The 20014-nt window shown below is 40.2% G+C and overlaps 1 protein-coding gene across 1 annotated transcript in view; it reads right to left on the reverse strand.

Moving 5' to 3' along the window:
* Positions 1-207: 207 nt before the first annotated feature.
* The window catches only part of sh3kbp1 (SH3-domain kinase binding protein 1), a 40629-nt gene continuing 20822 nt past the window's right edge, over positions 208-20014 (reverse strand). The window contains exons 7-19 of the mRNA XM_083936335.1: positions 17450-17539; positions 11954-12023; positions 9557-9651; positions 9290-9385; positions 9144-9195; positions 8974-9045; positions 6527-6662; positions 6276-6346; positions 6006-6112; positions 4451-4585; positions 3272-3474; positions 3038-3101; positions 208-2195 (exon numbers count right to left, since the gene is read on the reverse strand). Coding sequence (XP_083792461.1) covers positions 2157-2195; positions 3038-3101; positions 3272-3474; positions 4451-4585; positions 6006-6112; positions 6276-6346; positions 6527-6662; positions 8974-9045; positions 9144-9195; positions 9290-9385; positions 9557-9651; positions 11954-12023; positions 17450-17539 — 1230 coding nt within the window. The 3' untranslated portion in view covers positions 208-2156. The remainder of the gene's footprint in view (positions 2196-3037; positions 3102-3271; positions 3475-4450; positions 4586-6005; positions 6113-6275; positions 6347-6526; positions 6663-8973; positions 9046-9143; positions 9196-9289; positions 9386-9556; positions 9652-11953; positions 12024-17449; positions 17540-20014) is intronic.

Below are 20014 nucleotides of genomic sequence, written 5' to 3' on the forward strand. Positions count from 1 at the left end.
CAGACACGGGGAGAACATGCAAACTCCACCCAGAAGGGCTCCAGCCGGGATTCGAAACAGGAACCCTCTCTCTGTGAGGCGACAGTGCTAACCACTAGACCAACGTTCCGCCAACTCAAACATGTTTTTTTAAAACAAAATATACACACGTACAGTACATAATAGCATCTTTATTACACTGAAATATAAAAGTATATATTTATCACTATCCTGGAGAGAAAGGACCAAGTTAAGAAAACATCTTGTAGACTCAGTTGTAGCAGTTTTCTTGTTGTCATACGAAAGAAAGACAGAAAGAAAGAGAGAAAAAGAAAGATTTGGAGTCAAAAACAGGAAGGCCACAGTGACGGGTTGCCATAGATTCTGTGCACATGTAAGGAAGGGAGGCAAAGAGCCGTACATGCTACCAAGCACGCATGCACGCACGCACACACACATGAACACACGCAGGTGTGCACACACTTCCTTTACTCGTTAGGTCCTTTCAATGAGTACATTCCTAAAACCCTGTCTTTACCTTCACCTGCTGCCAAAAGAGCACCAGAAACATCAGATGCACATGGATTAGATTTTTGTTATTTGAAGTTTCTGGAATTGTGGTGCAAAAGTGCAAAAGCAAAAAAAAAGGAAAATATTATGTTTTGGGCTCTTGACTCAACACATCATAGATAGATGTGTTCCTGCAGTGACATACGCTTTAATTTGCATTTATTTGCAGCCAAACATCACAGGGCAGTTAAGGGTTTTATCCTTTTTAGAAATTGTTTGACATTGTTGTAAATCTGTTTCTTTGCTTTCTTGCAGAGCGTTAGATGAGAAGATTGATACCACTCTCATGTCTGTAGATGGTTAGCTTAGCTTAGCATAAAGACTGGCCTCAGGGGGAAACAGATAAAATGGCTCTCTCAAAAGTTAAAACCAGCCTATCAGCATTTGTACAGCACAATAATTAACATACAGGAATTTTAATTAACGGTTTAACCATAAACCGTTATTGAGGATTGGCTATCAGTCAGGGAGAAAAAGTCAAAACAAGCATCTCTTTGACCATCTTATCTTTTTGATACATAAACAAAAACCAAAGTGCAAAAGTAACAATTTGTAGTTTTATGGGAGGATATGTGCCAGACTATTTCTTGGCTGGGAGCAGTGACTTCCTGAAGTAAAAAAAAAAACAGAAGTGGAAGTTTGGAAGTTTTTTAGGCTAATTAGCTGTGGGCTGTAGCTTCATATTTAGCATATAGACATAAGAGTGGCATTGGTCTTTTCATCTAACTCAAGCAAAAAAGAGAATGAGCGTGATTTCCAAAGCCCCAACTATTCCTTTAAATAGCACCTAGCTCCCCTTGTGTCAGTACTTGTCATGTTTGTTCAACTGAAAGGGCAGAGAATCATGATGTGCTTGTAATTAAAACCCTTCCGACAGGTGGAATATTTGAAGTGTCACGGAAATGTGTCCAAAAGCTAGTGCTGTTAATGACTGATGCTTCAAAAAGCCTCAGCCTGCAGCGTATCATAGAAACATCAAACTCAGTGTGTCTTAATTTTGCCCATTGAAGAAGTAATGATCCGGCCTGAAGCAATCTCAATTTGCAAAATTGTCCCCAGTACGAAGGTCTAAAACTACAGTCCTCACATGGATGTAAAACAAACACACACACACACACACACACACACACGCATATACACACACACACACACACACACACACACACACAGATAAGAGGCAAAGGCCAGGCCTTAGAGTGGACACAGACCAGCACAGAGGTCGGCTGAACCAACCGGGCTACAAAGGTCAAGTTCCGCGTTTTCTTCACCTAAAAAGTACAGATGAGGTCGCCACGGCAGCCTCTGTGTCATTGTTCTGTAACCGTGGCAACACACAGCCAGTCAGTACCGGTGGCACTGCAAAGTTTCAAACAAGATAGCAGTAGACTTAACAAGAGAAGCCTCTTTGAAAGAAAATAAAGTAAACACAGGATAAGGCGGCGTCAGATGGGGGGAAGGTGGCTGATTCCATGGTACTGTATAGTTGGTGATGTTGATCGGGGTGATCATTTGGCACAAACTTTGTTTTGGCTGAAGTGTCTCGGCCAACAGAGAGAATGTTTTCAAATGTTGGTCTTCGATGTGGTGACAAGAGAGTGCTTTAGTCTTCATTTCGTCAGGCTCTTCTTTATGTGCTCTACTTCCATCTGTCAAACAAAGACAGGCTTATCGTGATTAGGTTTATTGGACAATTATAGACGTTTAGCTGTCTTGACATTATTATCAATTATGGAGCGGGGGGAGGGGTGGGGGGTGACATTAAAATTAGTTTTCGTAAGGGTCTTTTTATTAGTAATCTTTAGGAATTTTATCACAAACACAGCAGTGATTTTCTCATTCTACCTAAATTATGTTCTCTATTTCACTTTTCTTAGGTGCTGCTTTAATTTTATTCCAGCCAGAATCTGGAATAAATTGCATGTCTTAACCAGTGGTGAGGTAAAAAAGTATCACGAGATTAGATTAGATTTGATTAAATAAATGTGTTGCAGACACAAAAGTAATATTTCAGAATTTACAGAACAGACAATATAGTACATACACACCCAAAAGAGCAACAATAAAAAACATTTTGGTAATCATTTTTAAGTTTATTGCCAGCAAACTTTTGCAGTGCAAACTAACTGACATCACAAATAGATTAAATTATATCATTGATGTGTGATTACTGATTGTCGCTAAGGCCATTCAAGTTCTTCCTCAAAGAACTGGGGGGAAAAAATCTTTCCAGACCTTTGGGTGTCCACGTACTTATCTTGTAAATATACTATTTTTATTAAGTATTTCCTGGCTGCTGTATACGATTTTAGTGCCTTTTTAGTTCCCTTTCTCCTAAAAAGCTAAAGAAATTAAACACTAAATAAACAAATAAAAACCTAACATATAAAGTACATACTTATCACTAATATATAGGATTTGCATCTTTCATTTATTCACTTGTTGCCATTATTTCATAAGCTGCTTTGTTTGTTCTGCTTATGAGTCTCACCTGTAAACTAACACGGATCTTCTTCTCTTCATCAAGCGCGTTATTCAACTGTTTCATCTCCTGCCTGAAATACACACAAACACATAACCAAACACTTTTCAAAACAAAGTTACACAGTATTTGAATCAGTATTAAAACAATGATAATAAAAGAAATGAGACATGTTGGAAATAAACCGGTGAGCTTGTATTAATTAAAAATAAACCGATTCAGGAAACTGTACGTAAGATGTACCTGTGCTGGCTCTTCAGCAGTTCTACGGAGGTCCTCAGGTCTCTCAGCTGGTTTCTGAGGTCCTCCAGTGTTGGGGGGGTCAGAGGGGAATGCCGCAGCTCAGGCGAGGGGCTCAGACCCGAGGAGGAAGACGGGGATGCAGGGCGATGGCTGGCGCTTGGCGGGGTCAAGACAGAGGGTTTGGCGGCTTTACTATCAGGGGCCTGAGGACAAACATAAACACAGATCAGTCATATTTAGAATGTATTATTATTATCTTCCCCATAAATATAAAATATAACCTTGTAGTTCTGCTTGAGTTTTATGAAACTGAAAATCTTCCAGACAAGATGGAATCCAGATTACAGCAGAAGTATCTGGCTTTATAGTGATATTTTTGAAGCACTTAACACATCTAAAATTTCTGCCACTCCATCGTGACACGATTAAAGCCTCAGAACGGCTGCAACTGGACCTTGTGGTGCCATTTGAAAAATAGCCACTTTTTAAAGCTTGAAGTGTTGCTTGAATTTTAATATGAATTAAATGGCATTTATTGTGATGAAATTTAAAAATATCAATTTTAAAAACACTTTGTCATCCGTCAACAAACTAAAATTAGGAACATTGTGTCTCAGAAAGATGCAGAAAAACTAGTCCATGCATTTGTTCCTTCTAGGCTGGACTACTGCAACTCCTTATTATCAGGCTGCTCCAATAAGTCTGTTAAGAGTCTCCAGTTGGTCCAAAATGCTGCAGCTCATGTACTGACTAAAACAAATCAAAGAGAACATATTTCTCCTGTATTAGCCTCTTTGCACTGGCTACCTGTAAAATCGAGAATAGAATTTAAAATCATTATCCTTACCTACAAAGCTCTTATTGGTCATGCCTGTAATAGGGAAGGTTTTCATTGCCACTGTACTCTACGAGGTAATTGTTGGTTCTATATGAATCAAAAATAAGTCAGAGTGCGGTCTTTACCTACTCTGTAAAGTGTCCAGAGATAACTTTTGTTATGATTTGGCATTATAAATAAAATTTTATTGAACTGAAATTAATTGAATTAACTAGCTAGCAATCATGGTGTAAAGTGTATATGAGGAACAAAAAAACCCAACATGCAGTTGTTGCAGACATGTGAAAATGTGAGGTGTGGCGCCCTCTGCTGGATGAAATAAACAGTGAAGGTGGTCGTACAGAGATAGCAGGGACTCCTTTCCTCAGGGAAACCTCTACAGGTCTGGAGGGGACAGGCTCCAGCTCCTCCTTCCCTCTGTCCTTCTTTCGCTCCTCCACTGCAGGGGGATCAAGATCGATACTGGACAGCGACGACTGCAAGAGTGGCAGCAATGTTTTTATTTATTCATTGTTTGGATTTCTGTAGAACTCTCATATCAGAAATATGTAATTTAGATACAGTCATAATCCAATAGAACAGCTCCCTCCACACCAAGAAAGCAAAGATATGTTTCCTGTTAAATTAAATCAGTACTGTGAGTTTTTTATTCAAGCTACGAATACTCAATATACTAACATCAGACAGAGTTATGTACCTGAGATGTAATATGAAGTTTGTATATACTTATTTTCATAATATAATGTAGCTACTAGAATACAAGACATTTTAAAGTGTAGACAGAAATAAAAGATTGATCCATAAATATCCACTAGTTGCTAATTAATTTTGATATTTTGCAGCTGTAAGTTTTCCCTATGTACATTCTGACCGGTGGTGGCAGAAGTGTATTTACCCAAGTGCAAGTTTGAGGTACTTTCCATTTTATGCGATTTTATACTTACTTTTTACTTCACTACATTTATTTGGTGCCTTTACTTACATTGCAGATTTAGATTAATATGAAATATAACTAACAAATAAATTATTATGTAATTAGACTTTATTGGCCCCTTAATAAAATTCAAAAGCTATATGATGTGATTTAAATGAGCTGCAACATGAAAGCAATGAACACTTTAATGCAATATAATACCTTTTTCTGAAATGAGCTATTCTGCATGATGCATACCATTACTTTTGATACCATAAGTATAAATACTGTATATAGTTTGATGCTAATACTTAAGTTCAATTTTGAATGCAGGGTTTTTTTTGTAACAGGATTTCTACACTGTTTTATCAATACTTTAACTTCAGTATAGGATCTGAGTACTTCTTCTACTGCTGATTGTGACCAAATAATACTTTCTCATACGTTCTCCATGAGGGGCTGACTACAAACCAAGCCCCCACCACAGTGACTTCCTGGTTCATCCAATACAGAAGTGCCAAAAACCGCAGTTCTCTGAGTGTCCATTAGGAGCAGGTTTCATAATAGAGCAGTTTCTCATTGACCCCCTTGTTAAACAGGCCATTTTCACAGCATAATTAAACCTGTTTAAGGCCTGGTACAAAAAAACATTCTAGTCTGGATGTTTAGGTCATATCGCCATGGCAACACTGAGCGGGTTGAATTTTTTTGTACCGGACTAGTTTTTATTTTATTGGAGGTTAAAGTTTCTGAATAATTAGGAGCGTGGCCTCTTGAGTGACAGCTAGCCTCTGGCCCTCACTTCTCCTCTGAGGTAAAAGTCAGCCAGATGGACGTATCTCCCTTTCCAAACGTAACATCAATTCCCTTTTTTGGTAAGAGGGAATAAGGCGGACAAGATGGCGACTCGGACCCCGATGGTTATGCTACGTCAATTTTTTTTTTCAAAATTTTTATACAGTCTATGCTACAAATACACTCACGGGTGTGATGATCTGTGAGCGGGGCCGGCGATCTGTGACTCTTGGCCGTGACACCGTCGGATGACTCAGCTTCTCTGTTGACGCCACCACAACATCGAGGTCCACATCTGCATGAACACACATGAGAAACACACACACAAACACAACATCATCATCCTCAGCAGCTAAAGTTTCACACTAAACAAAGAAAGAGAGAGAGAGAACGCATGACAGTTACTGAGGCGCCATATCTTTATCTCATTGGGCGATGCTCCTGTCAGTCAAACTCACCAGTGTCATGTGACCTGTCAGGGGCAGAATCTGGTGTCGAAGCACCGCCCTCAGATTTGGGGCTTTCACACCTGAGCAGGTAAACCATACGACAACATTAGGCTGTATACGCTCAGGAGTATATAGGAATTTTTACTCTTCGTAAGAGCATGTTTGTGTGTGTGTGTGTGTGTGTGTGTGTGTGTGTGTGTGTGTGTGTGTGTGTGTGTGTGTGTGTGTGTGTGTGTGTGTGTGTGTGTGTGTGTACTGACGCTAGAGTGGGAGGTCTCTCAGGACGCCGTGGGGGTTGGGAAGAAGAGGAGGTGCTTGTCTTTGGGGGGAGGGGTTTCTTAGGAAGGCTAGATGGAATAGAGGGCTTAGGAATGTCTCCAACCTTCACCTCTTCACCTACACACACACAAAATCATACACACACGCAGATGTTCAAAGGGAAAAATAACTCAAAAAAACAAACATATTGTACAACCTTAATACACATATGAAAACACACACACAGCCATGCATAATAAGGTGAAGGCAAGGTAGGAGTATAAGTGATGAAGGTAAAGGAAGTATGTGACCCCAGAGGACTGCAGCAAAGCCAAAGAAGATGATTTGCCCAAGGCTGGGAGGGAAAAACAAAACAAGAAGCAAACAAAAAAAGGGCGATAAAGACCACAGAAGATCAGGAAAAATCAGGTCAACGTGGTATTTTTATGTAGCTTGTTTTTGGTTTGTAAGTGTGCACGATCTTATTGAGACGGGATTTATTGGAAGTCATTACATTAAAATGATTGTGTTTTTTTAACTATTTATTTTAAGAACATAATAAAGTTACAGTGCAACCCTGCTTCAAATCAAAAAAGAATCTCACCCCAACAGCAGATCCAGGAAAAGAAAGAGGATGTTTTGCTTTAAGTATTTCTACTTTACTTACATATTTACTTCTACTCCTATTTTACTCCTTAAACAAATGATAAACTTATAAAATAGTAAGCCTGTGAATGTTCTCATTTGTCAGGGTCATCGTTATTCCCAAAGCAATTTCAGTCAAAAGCAACTGGACTTGGTTATTAGTTCTACCACAGAGTCATTTCTTGTGACCCCTAAGAGGGGGGTCCGACCCCGGGGTACAGATCCGATGTCAGGATTGGGGAACTCATGCCAAGTGTGCAACTCATGCCACTATAAATCACAACTTCGTAGAGGCTCACCATATCATTCGAAAAGAACTGCACATGGAATCATTTATTGTGCTAAGCCAACAGCTATCACTGCTTACTCAACTGTTAGATTAGTAAATCATAATTTTAAGGGTCATGTAATATCTACTCACCCCCAGGTCTTCTCACCATCTCCCTTTTCTCCCAGTGTATGGGACTACTTTATGCATGATTAATAGATATGGATGAATATGAAAATATGAAGCCCTTTTATTTTTAAAGCCTGCTGATCATCAGCGTCTGTGTAAGAAACGGCCCGTTCATTTGTGTTGTAGTGGAGCAGAGCACAGATGAATGTGGAGTCAGAAATATATTTGTCAAACATTATTTGTTCAACCATTTCAATCTTTTCGTTTTAGATGTGAATCTAAAATGTAAATATTGTGAAGTCTGAAAATGCATTTGACCAATTTTGAATAATGTAGGGCATTTGTATTGGGGGCGACGACACCGACTCTGAAGCTGGGTTTTTCAGAAATTCCCTGCCACACTTCAGTCAGGTAGTGTTGGAACAAAACTGCAAGACAGCACGTTTGTGTAGTGTGAATAGCATAGTTACTTGACAACTATGAAAGTCCCGTAGTGGGAACTCGGCTTTCGTTTGAGAACCACTGGACTAAACAACCTTACATTATATATAAAACTAGCTGCACCGTGACCAGCTACAACAGTAAAATGCTACTTTTGCATCAATATTAACGATCTAATATTGTCATCTGTGATCATGTTTTAGTATATAATACTTATGTACTTCTATTAAAGTCAGCTTTCAAATGCCGGACTTTTACTTGTAATCAAGTGTTACAACATACTGCTCTTGCCTTACCTGGGTCAAGTATTATCTGTGTAACGTTAATTCTATTTGTTTTGTATTTCTACAGTATAATGACACAACTGGAAGCTTGTGTTTGGCTCCAGTTGGTGCCAGCGTTCGCCAAGATCAAAACCTCAGAGCCCAAAGCTTCCTGTTGCACACAGAATGATGTTGACAGCGTTCCTTCAATCTAAGCTTTGTTTGTCCGCTTTACAAAGGAGGGCAAACATGCTCAGAGTGATTATCTACTGCTCTTGGTTCAACAAAAGCCTGCTGGGGCGATCAGTGGTACAGTGGTTAGAGCAACCACCCCATGTAAAGAGGCTGAAGGTCCTCGAGGCAGCAGCAGTGGGTTTGATTCCGACCTGCGGCCCTTTGCTGCATGTCTCCCCCCCTCTCTCTCACCCCATTTCCTGTCCGTCCTATATAATAAAAAGCTTGAAAAACTGCCTTAAAAAATGTATCTTTAAAAAAAAAACCTGCTGCATGTTTGGCTCCATTTACAACTGAGAAACATCACCTCGTCCTGTTTCCCATTGATATTGCATCTTTAATGCATTAAAGCTACCCAACTAATCAAACGCTGGATTAGTAACATTAAGCATGTTAGTGGTCCGTCCGTCGCCGGCAGATGAGTAAAAAGTTGCAGGCTGAGCAGGGCCAAAGTGGTCTGGACTGTTACCTCGATCCTGGTCTCTCTGTGGCAGGTGTTCAGGTCGCTCAGGCGGAACCTTCTTGACCTCCGACTTTTTCTCTACAGGTCAGAGTTTTAACAGCTTTCGGTATTTTTTTTTGTTTCCCTCTCAAAACATAAAAATACAAGAGGGGACAAGGACGGAGATATTACTGTACCTGCGGTGTGTTTAGCTGAAGGTGCACTGGGAGGAGGTGGTTTCTTTGGTCTCTGGAAACGCACACAGACACCGAAATATTACAAACATTAGAATTTTGTAATATTTAATAAGAACAATAATAATAACCACAGAAAAACCAATTACCTCTTTCTCCGCTTCTAGCAGCTTGACAAAGTTATCTGGAAAGACACCTTGCCTTCCTCCGATCTCCCCCTTCCACCAGCCTGCATCAGCACACTCCTGGACAGAAGCACAGAACAGTGTTTGGTCTTGGTACCAGTATTTAATGTGGACCTGGATGCAAATGTTTCTAACCAAATGATGCAGCAATCCAAGAAGCCACAGCTACAAATAAGCAGAGTTACACGCACACACACGCACACACACACACACACGCACACACACTCTTACCTTGCTGATAATGTTGATGATTTCCCCCTCTTTGAGTGACAGCTCATCTTCATTTTGTGCTTCGTATGGAAAGAGAACTTTACATAGCTCCCGCCCTGCGTCAAAGAAAAAGAATTGAGAGAGCTGATTGTCTTTTTTTTAACAGATTTTGATCGCACTGACCACCATAGTTTACAGTAAACAAGGTTGTCTTGCGACAGCTCAGAAAATGTTCAGTAACAGAAAGTAGAGAGAAGAGAGCAGAAATGTCCTTGAGGGTTCACTAAAAAGCAAAACGTAGTTAAGTTATGGAATTATTGTGTTGCAAAAGGTAGTTTCACCCTTTCACTCTCATTCCCACTACTACCTAAAATTTCCTTTTTGCTCTATAATTTATTTTTCTTGATATTCATACAAAAAAATAAAACCTGGGAATAATCCAAACTAATGATTGTGTATTCATTCATTTTAAAAGGATGGGATACCATTATTATCACAGTTTTGTGATAGTTTGACTTTAATACAACATATTAAATTTGTTCTGACACCAATACCAGTATCAGAATATAAATGGGGGTATCAGCCAGCATGCTGTCTGTGCAGATTTATTTTCTTTTAACACACTGGTACTGGATGAGAACTCGGTTTCAGCCAAAAAGCTCAGGTAAAGTTCAGGTATCGGAAACAGTGTCTAGCTGTAAAAGATGTTTTGGCTCATTAACTGTAAATAACAGCAAAACAATTGAAAGTAACAGTACATTTTTCCAAATCTCTGAACCGATAAGCTTTCGGTCTGATGGTGATTCAGCCTCTGGAGGCAACAGACAATTTTTCAACTCTCTGGTGGAGCCAAGGGATATCTGGGCCGAGACTTCCTCTTCCAAGCAGAAGACATTGTTTATGTTACGATTACCAATTTGAGACGTAAGAATTGAGTTGGAGTTGAAAGATGGCGTCTCTATAAACAGATATCTGCATGTGAATGCATCAGTGGTGATTGCTCTAAAACTGCAAGGGAAGCTCAGCCTCGCCTAAAATGTCACCAAATAAATTTAAAAAAAAAGTGGTGAAATATGTACTGCTGTGTGTACATTTCATTGACTAAATACGCGCTAGAAAGCCTTCATCTTTTGTTCAGAATCAGCTACTTATCACAGGTAACCGGAGCAACTTCCTTCTCATTCATCCCCACAGCACCACAGCGCTTTACACAGTCGGACGCTCGGCTTCTACTGACTTCAATGGGGAAGTGTAGAGCGGGTAGTTCCACTGCAGCCCGGACCCTCGGCTTCTGCATGATGATTGGATGAGCTGTTTTAGGCTGAAGCCCTTTTTTGATTGACAGCTAAATGAGTGAATCAGCTATCTAGAAGAATAAACATCCAGCGGAGCATTTTCCAAGATTTTCATTCCGTTGTTCTGAACTGATCCGGAGACTTTACCGATCCCAAGAGACTTTGTCTTTGTTAAAAACGACTAGCGTTTGGCAGACTCTGTTCTGTCACTCTGCGGTCTCTTTCCCCAACGAGCAGCGGCAGCTGTGGAGCTTCTCCCCCCGCCACGCACACTCACACTCACACTCACACTCACAGGCGATCACACTTCACAGTAGCCTGGCGCAGCAGCTCCAGCTGGGCCAAGGCCGTTTAAGCAGCCTAGCTCTGCTGCCATTGAGAGGACACTGGTCAAGTCCCTGGAAAAGACACCTAGTTGGTACAACAAGGTCACAGATCATTTTCTTGAAAAGGACCAAGGGGTAGAATTTACATATAAATAAACAAACACATTTATGATGTAGGCCAAAAAAATTAGCTTCCCCTCCTTGAAAGACCAGCAGCCGCCACTGGAATGCATAATAAATAATCATCAGACTGTTTGTGGATTGGTCTTGAGATTGTTAATGGGTTGGTTCCACCTCTTTTGCTCTCAGCATGCAACCAAAGCATGCTCAAACGTCAATACTACTCAGTCATCAAACAGAAACCAAACCGCTTTTCGCTCTGCAAATCTTGTCCTGTTGCAGAATCTATCATACCTTTATGTAGAGATTTATTTTCACAACTTTCATGCTTGCTTTTGTTTTGGTCATCTACATTTGAGTCTCCTTCAACGGAGCTTGTTAGTGCAAAACTTCTTGCATCAACTCCAAAAGCGAGGATGTCGGAGCTTTCGACAAGCACCTGAACACATCATCGAGGAAGTGTTTTCAAAGTGGTTGCTTGGCACAATTACATTACAACACCGTGACAAAGGAAAGGAAAGCTTTTGCATGAAACGTAGGAAGTGATCTTAAAACGTTGGCATGCTTCGGAAAATGCGTTTCTTTGTCCTTTCAGACTGCTTGACTGAAACTTGTGCCTTTATAGTGTTGTTTCTGTTAGAAGGACATCTTCCAACAATGAAGCTGCAACTTCTCACCTTTGGCTTTACCATCAGGTTCAGTCTTCATGGTTTCCGGGGAAACACTTGCTGCTTTCCCCTCGATGGCCTGAGTGAAGGACAGATGAAAGAAAAAAATTAATTTCACAGACAAATCCCAGCCTCAGATGCACTTACTGGTACATCTGCAGCATATTTCATTGTTTTTTCATGTATGTAACCACTCTGTTTCAGTATGGGACTTCCTGTGCTTGCCACGGTGAGTTTCACTGCCGTCTCTGAAGATACTGTGACGTGGTTTGATGCAGCTGTGGTTGGTGGGATAGTGAGAGCAGAGTTTACTCCCTAGTATTGGTGCACAGACACTGACATCTCTTCATCTCCTCCCTGTATAATCATGGATGTTTTCCATGAAAGCTTGCTTATGATTGGTTAGTTATTAGAAAAAACTAGAGCTAAACCGATATTGACCTATCACAGGTGACATGTGAAACCCTTTTTTAGTATTCTTTAATAAAGTTATTTGCTTTGAACATACTTCAGACTATCTTATCAGTGCACAATCCACATAGACAAGATGTATTTTAATTCACTGCATTGGCCCTCTAAAATTGGTATCGGCCTCCAAAAAAGCATATTGGTCGGGCCCTAGAAAAATCAAACCAAAATTGCTACTTTCATGGATGAACAAAGCACCAATTTGTGACTCTCATATTACCTTTATATTCGAGTCACAGAGCTTCCTTCCATAAACAAACTTAGTTAGAAAACAAATTAAAGCTGCAGTAGGTAAAAAACAACAAAAACGTCAGAATTTTAAGCAGAGTGAGACCTCTTCATGCTTTCCTGAGCCAATAGGAACCCTATCTCTCTCTCTCTGCAATGACCTGTCATTGGGGTGGATTTTCTAAGCCTGAAAACAGAGCCAAGAGGAGGTGCAGACTTCTAGTTTTCTCTCAGAATACTTGCATTACAATAGGATGAAACACCATTATATATTTTTTGCTAAACAACGGCAAAAATAAACTGCCTACCCAAGGTTTAACTAATTAAACCTAACAATTAATAGCTAAAAGGTGTAGAGATATCCCAGTCCGGACAAAAGTTGTGTACCAACAGTTCCCTACAGTCACAATACTTGCATGACTTCAAAATTTAAAATTAAAACCATAAAAATCTTACACTGAGAGACAACAATAATTGAAATAAACTGAACTGAAATCTCTTTTCTCCAGTGAACAGCACTGCCCTGCAGCTCCAGCTAATTAGAGAGGATGACATCGGATTCAGCACAAAACCCACAGAGCTGACTTCATGATGGGGTGTGTGTGTGTGTTTGTGTGTGTGTGTGTGTGTGTGTGTGCGTGTGTGTGTGCGTGTGTGTGTGTGTGTGTGTGTGTGTGTGTGTGTGTGCGTGTGTGTGTGTGTGTGTGTGTGTGCGTGTGTGTGTGTGTAGGTTGTTAAAGGAGCCGTTGTTTTCCGGCTGGAGTGGATCCCTCGACAGTGTTTGTGGAACCAGGGTGTCTCTTCCACAGGAAAACACACACAAGCACGTTCACAAGACCCGGTCTGTCCCGAAAACACACACACAGCTCTGTTCTGTTCGGCCCGGGAGAAGAAAAAAAAAAAGAAGAAACCACACCACCTCCCCGCCGGCTGCTCTCCTCTCTCTACACCCTTCCCCTTCTTCTCCCCCTCCCTCTCTAATGAGAGCCGTGTGGTGCCACAAGCGTTGAGACAGCATTACAACATCCCAGAGACGTTTTCCGTGTCCAAGCATCACATGTTTCTTAGCATTAATGAACGACCAATAAGAGTCTCCCGATGCCAGTCGGGACTATTTTTAGAAGGACTCACTCAGACAGTCGGAAATGTTCAAATGTTACAGCTTTTAGTTTCAAGAAACAACTAGGAACTATTTTCTCATTTAGCCCAGGAGAAACCTCACATGACCCTACAGCTGCAGTTACCTCAAAACCAAAATAATGAGCTGAAAGACACTAAAATAGGATTTCTTTTTTAAGTTGTCATATCGAGACACCTCTCCACTGATTGAAAACAATATATTATAGCAGCTTATAGCTTTTTTCTTGTCTCCAGCACGACATCAAATTGTATTTACCAATATTTTCTTGCATTCTGTCAATCACCTGTTTGCAGTATAGACAAAGTAAAGTATATAAATGGTTTATGAAGGTATACAGTCAGTATGGCACTGCTTGTACCATCACCTTGTTCTCTATTAATATTAAAAATCAGTCCCCAAAGATGCCAAACATTTCTGTACACATTAAGGTAGTGATATCTTTCTGACTGACTGGCTTAATTTGGTGCAGCCCTCCATTGTTCTGCTGACTGTGAGCAAACAATCAACTTTTGGCCAAGACAAATAAATCCACAACAGATTTCTCGAGCCACTGCATGTAAATATTTTTGAATTTCTGGATAACTCAAACCAGAGGGTGATTTGATGAGGAACAACATTAATCTGATAATCATTTTCTCAATTAATTGGTTAATGGGTCGGTTTATACAAGGTCAGAAAATATTAAAAACATGTCCGTCCCCATTTCTCAAAGTCCAAGGTGATGTCTTTAAATGCTTTCAAATCTCAATGTTTGAGAGGCAAAATGAAAAGTTTTCTGCCATTTGTGCATGGAAAATTTAAAAAGTAAAAAAGTTGCTGTTTAGTTTTCCGCCGAGTCGACTTATTGTTGATGCTCTTAAACCATAACCTTGAGTAAAATGCGCATATTTAATCAATTTATTGAGTTTTTTAATGTCTTTATAGAAATTCATCATTTTGTCCTGCCATTGCATAATTCAGCCCAACTCAATTTTATCTAAAGTGTCAAATCCTAACAAAAGTCATCTCAGGACACTTTCTTTATAGAGTCAGTCTAGACCACACTATGGTTTACAGAGACCCAACAGCAACAGTAGCAGCAACAGTGGTTGCTCATAGTGGACAGCCGTCTGTCTTGAGCGGTTGGAGGAAAGCCTGGTTGTGGAGGACTGCGCCTTAGGGATCAGCTACCCCTCCTGATCTTTACACTGTAGAGTTTTGTCTTACACTGGAGACGGACACAGGCAGCTGATCACAAGGTTGAGTGACTTTGACTCACCACACTTAAAACTTCCCCTTTCAATAGAACGAGAGCCAGAATATGTTGAGTACTGGCATGAATATAATTCAAATTATCATCAACATGTAAAAAAAAGTTTTTTAAATGTACTTAAACTAGCATTTAATCACCATGTGCAACACCGGTGTATGTGCACACTGAGACTTCCCCTGATTCACAAACAGCTGACATTCCAGTTCAATTAGAAAGATGATGTGGCTTCGAGTGACTTGTCTCCCCTTCTTCCCCTCGTCCCGGATGGAGACTCTCTGCTGTCACTTCCTCCTCCAGAGCCTCATTAGAGAGCAGAGAGACTCGTCTCTCCATAAAGCAACATAACAGCCTTCTGCTCAGCAGGATAGGCTGACAAACATCCTTCGGCACAAACACACACTCCTATATGTCTGCAGGAGCGACAGGATGAACAATGTTGGGTTTTGAAAGCCTTTTGAAACTTTTCCTTTACCTACTTCACGTTGTACCTTTCCTGTGTCTCTCACACTCTTTATGCCTTATCTTCAGAGCGGTTTGGCTGCTCAGAAGACAACATGAGAGATCCAGGTTTGACTTTAGCTTTACTATGTCATCACATCATGCAGAAAGCAGGTTTATAATTTAAGATTGCAAATTAAAAGACGGCAAAATAACAATATAAGTTTTCATGAAGAGTTGTATGCCTCTTGGTGGTCAAAATGTGATTTTAAACTCATAATATGTATTTTTCTTCCACCAGGGGTTTCTTAATCAAAACGATAAAAAACTAAAATATTGTGGCAACATCGTCTTAAAAAAGTGTGATCATGGGAGCTGCTGTCTCACCACCATTGCAGTCAGCTTCTCCCAGTTAGGACTCCTACTGTCCAAAACCAATGGTTTAAATCGGTGTTTCTCCGATACTGTTCGCCTTATCAGCAGAGGCGCTGCGAACCGAGCTGCTGCTAAACGTTTCTCTGATAACTGAAGATCCAGACGTCCGATGGTGAAAATTCTTCATCCAGTTAAAATATATAATTAAAAATGACCAAGACCTAAAAAGTGTATTGTGAAAATGTGGCCTAGAAATGGATAAAAAGTCCATTTATGAAGCTTCTGGCCGTTAAACACAACGCTGACGCGTGCACAAAGAAGATGTAACGGAAAGTTATCTTGAACAACTGTTTTTTCTGGTTTCAACATTGTTGAAACATTTGGGATAATGCAATTACCCAAAAGAAACTGTAAGTAGTAGGAATTGTAATGCCCTTTCTCATGAAAACAGTCACGTTTATGGTTATGGCATTAAAGGTTCATCTCACCACAGTTACAAAACCTGAAACCCAAATTTTCTTCTCCCTAGTGGTTTCTGGCCATGCAGATACTTTTGGTTTTTTCAGATATTTGAATTTAAATGTCTTGGGTGAACTGAGCCTTTAAAATGCTGATATTTGAAAAGGTTGGCAAAAGTATTTGCATCTCCAAATACCACGTGGAATATTATTTTTCTTCATAATTGTGATGAACTGTGCCTTTAATTTTATAAATTTGACCATAACCTTAAGGACTTTCATGACAATAAAAATTCAGAAAATCAATAAACACATACCTTATAGAAAAAGACTTATTTTGTTATCTAAATAAGAAACCTTTACAAAAACCTTTACTTTCTGCAAGTCTAACTCCGACTGCCGACTAAAGCAAACCTGATGTCGCTTTCTGAATGACTGAACGGCACTGAAGCTAAACCACAACACTTGAAACACTGCTTCATGTCCTGTGAAATGGAGCACATTAGGCGGAAACAAAAGCTGAAGATGACAAAGAAGGAAACGTGAGAGATGAAAATAAAACAAGTGACTTGCTGAAGAAAACAAGGGAGGAACAGAAATAGAGAAAACGTGACCCTACCGTCCTCTCCTCTGGTTCCAGTTAAACTCAGACGGACACACACACACACACAGGGAGCTTTGCTACATCAGCGCCGGCAGCAGCAGCAGCAGCAGGAGACAGTGTGTGTGAATATGTAGACGTCAGTGAAAAACTGTATAACCTCCCCTCCTCTCTCTCTCTCTCTTTCTGCCCTGTGGAGCTCTCACTTCTGCTTTGCTTGTCAAATCCCTGCAGGATGTGTGTGTGTGTGTGTGTGTGTGTGTGTGTGTGTGTGTGTGTGTGTGTGTGTGTGTGTGTGTGTGTGTTTGTGTGTGTGCGTGCGTGCGTGGGTGCGTGGGTGCGTGGGTGCGTGCATGCGTGCGTGCGTGCATGTGTGTGTGTGTATCTGTCAACATTAAACCACTTCCTGTGCTGTAAAACTGAAACAGAGGAAGGGGAGGAGCCAAGGCTGGGATTTCCTTCCTTCACGACTCACAATGCAATGATCACAGTATCCAAAAATGTATTAAGTGTGTGTGTGTGTGTGTGTTTGTGTGTGTCTCACCTTGTCCCCCTCTGAGTCCACTTCCATAGAGCGTGGTCGGAGCTTGATGGGCTGGTCTTTGAAGATGTCACCAAAGCCAAACCCTCGGACCTACAGGAAGTGAAAAGAGGTGAGATGACACATTTAAAGGAACAATGAGAGTTTCACACCCTGATCCGTTGGCCCTGGAAGTCTGTAGCATGCTTTGTGGGAGGCAGCAGGTATAGTCAGCTCGAATTGGCAACCCTTTCACTGTTGTCGCTGAGCTCATATTGCTCTTGAAATACGACTAAATACACAGCTTCCATTTGTACCTTAGTTAGCTGCACTGTTGACCAGGCGCGTTTTTAGACCTAAGTATTCGGGGCTAAAGCCCTGGACCTCTCTGCCATCATAAAAAAAAGACATAATGATGAAGAAAATAGCCCAGTATGGTAGACTTTTATGTGATTGCATTACCAGCAAAATGATGCAACATTTTAGAGGTGAAAACTGCAAAATTCTGACACGTCCACACACTGGCAAGTGATTCAATTCAATTCAATTCAATTCAATTCAATTCAATTCAATTCAATTTTATTTATAGTGCCAAATCATAACAAAAGTTATCTCAGGACACTTTACAGAGTAGGTAAAGACCACACTCTATAAAATCTATAGTAATGTGAATATGACTTATATGTTCATACAGCAGAATAGTAGAAAAAAGCACAGCTAAGGTGATAATAAGAAAATGATAATAATTATGGTGGCAAACATGATCAGTGATGAGCAGCAGCAACTGCAGCTTCGACACAGCGATGGTGCCTCTATGGCTACAAATTCCATAGTTTATAAGACTATTGATAGTATATACGACTAATAGTTTTAATAGCAGCAGGAAGCGTCATGCAGGGCCACAGCAGCAGGCACCACCATGATCAGCAGAGATAACTTCAGAATCAAACTAATAGCAGACTTACTTGATAACTTCAGAATCCAACTTAAAGCAGACTGACTTGATAACTTCAGAATCAGACTTAAAGCAGACTGACTTGATAACTTCAGAATCAGACTTAAAGCAGACTGACTTGATAACTTCAGAATCAAACTTAAAGCAGACTGACTTGATAACTTCAGAATCCAACTTAAAGCAGACTGACTTGATAACTTCAGAATCAAACTTAAAGCAGACTGAGTGACAGTGCTTTGGTTTAACAGTGACCCTGGAGACTTGAGACTTTCAGCTGAGTGCCTCTGCGGTCTCAGATGATGAAAAACAGGATTATGTTTTTAAGAGAGACACTCATAGACTGTACACAAAGGTGATCTGTTTTACTCCACCAGGGTGACAGGTACGTGGCTGGTGGAGCACCGAGTTAATCTCTTAACTTTCATTTATTTTCCTACAACGGCAGGACTACAAATCTCTTAAAAAAGTTTTTTTTTTGAAGTGGTGAATAAAATTCTACGCACACGTGTTTACACAGGCAGGTCTCAAAGACAAATAGATTTTTTTAGAAAATGAAGACGTAGATATAATTAGGAAGAACAACTCGCTCTCCTCCTGATTAATGTAACAACAAGCAACATATAAACGCCACTGACACATTTACTCCAACCAAACTCTAAAGACTGATCAGGTATGTGACGTTCTGTTTAAAAGTGTCATGAAAAGGAAACAGAGGCATTCACAAGGACAGCTACGCATCTGTCGTCACTATGGCAACCGCGGACGCTTTCAGCTGAAAGTGCCCAGTTATGGAGTCACTGGTTAAACCCAAACACCGGTCTGGAGAGAAAACGTTCGTCGGACCAAAGACCAACCACAGCATAGTTTGAGACATGGGTCGAGGTTAATAAATGCTTTTTATTTTTTTGAGAAATAGAAAGCTGGCGTGTGAAACTTTTTATGAATGTTAAGTTAAAAAAAAGGAAAATTATTAATTAAAAATAATTTCTATTCTTCTATTCTTGCATGAAAAAAAAAAAACATACATTAAAGCACTTTCAATGGCCCATGTCCAAAAAACTTTTGAGGATTTCAAGGACCCGTGGGAAGCATGACCCACTGTTTACTCAGGTTTTTCTAAACATTTATATTTTAGCCAATATAAGGGTAACACAGCTGGTACAGTTAGCCTTTTACCTTCCATGTGACTATATGCACTTATGTCAATGTTGCAAATGATAAACAGAAAATGCCCTTAAAAATTAAACAAGATGCGCAGAAGTTGTGTATTTAAACATATTGTGGCAAAAATTCTAAACATACGGACGGATAGTGGAGAGGAGTGCCCTATGCCGCACAACTGCAGGAGGGGGCGAGTGAGTATCCATGGACATTTCAATATTTCTCCTTCCACTTTAAATCTAAGGTGCTGTAATTACTTAACGTCTGCCGTTCTCCACTGTTCAGTCAAAATCCTCTGGTTAAAGTGCTTTCAGCATATGTGAAAGCAGTAAAGACATATGACCTTGGTGAAGAGGACTCTAGAGGTTTTGTTTTTCAGATTTGTGCTGATAAAAACAGCACAATCTTCCACAACACTGACTCTGACCCTGTGTGAGGATCAAAGTGTACGCTACAGGGCATTAAGATTTTGG

This window comes from Echiichthys vipera (assembly GCF_963691815.1).
Source record: "Echiichthys vipera genome assembly, chromosome: 21".
In the NCBI taxonomy this organism is placed as follows: domain Eukaryota; kingdom Metazoa; phylum Chordata; class Actinopteri; order Perciformes; family Trachinidae; genus Echiichthys; species Echiichthys vipera.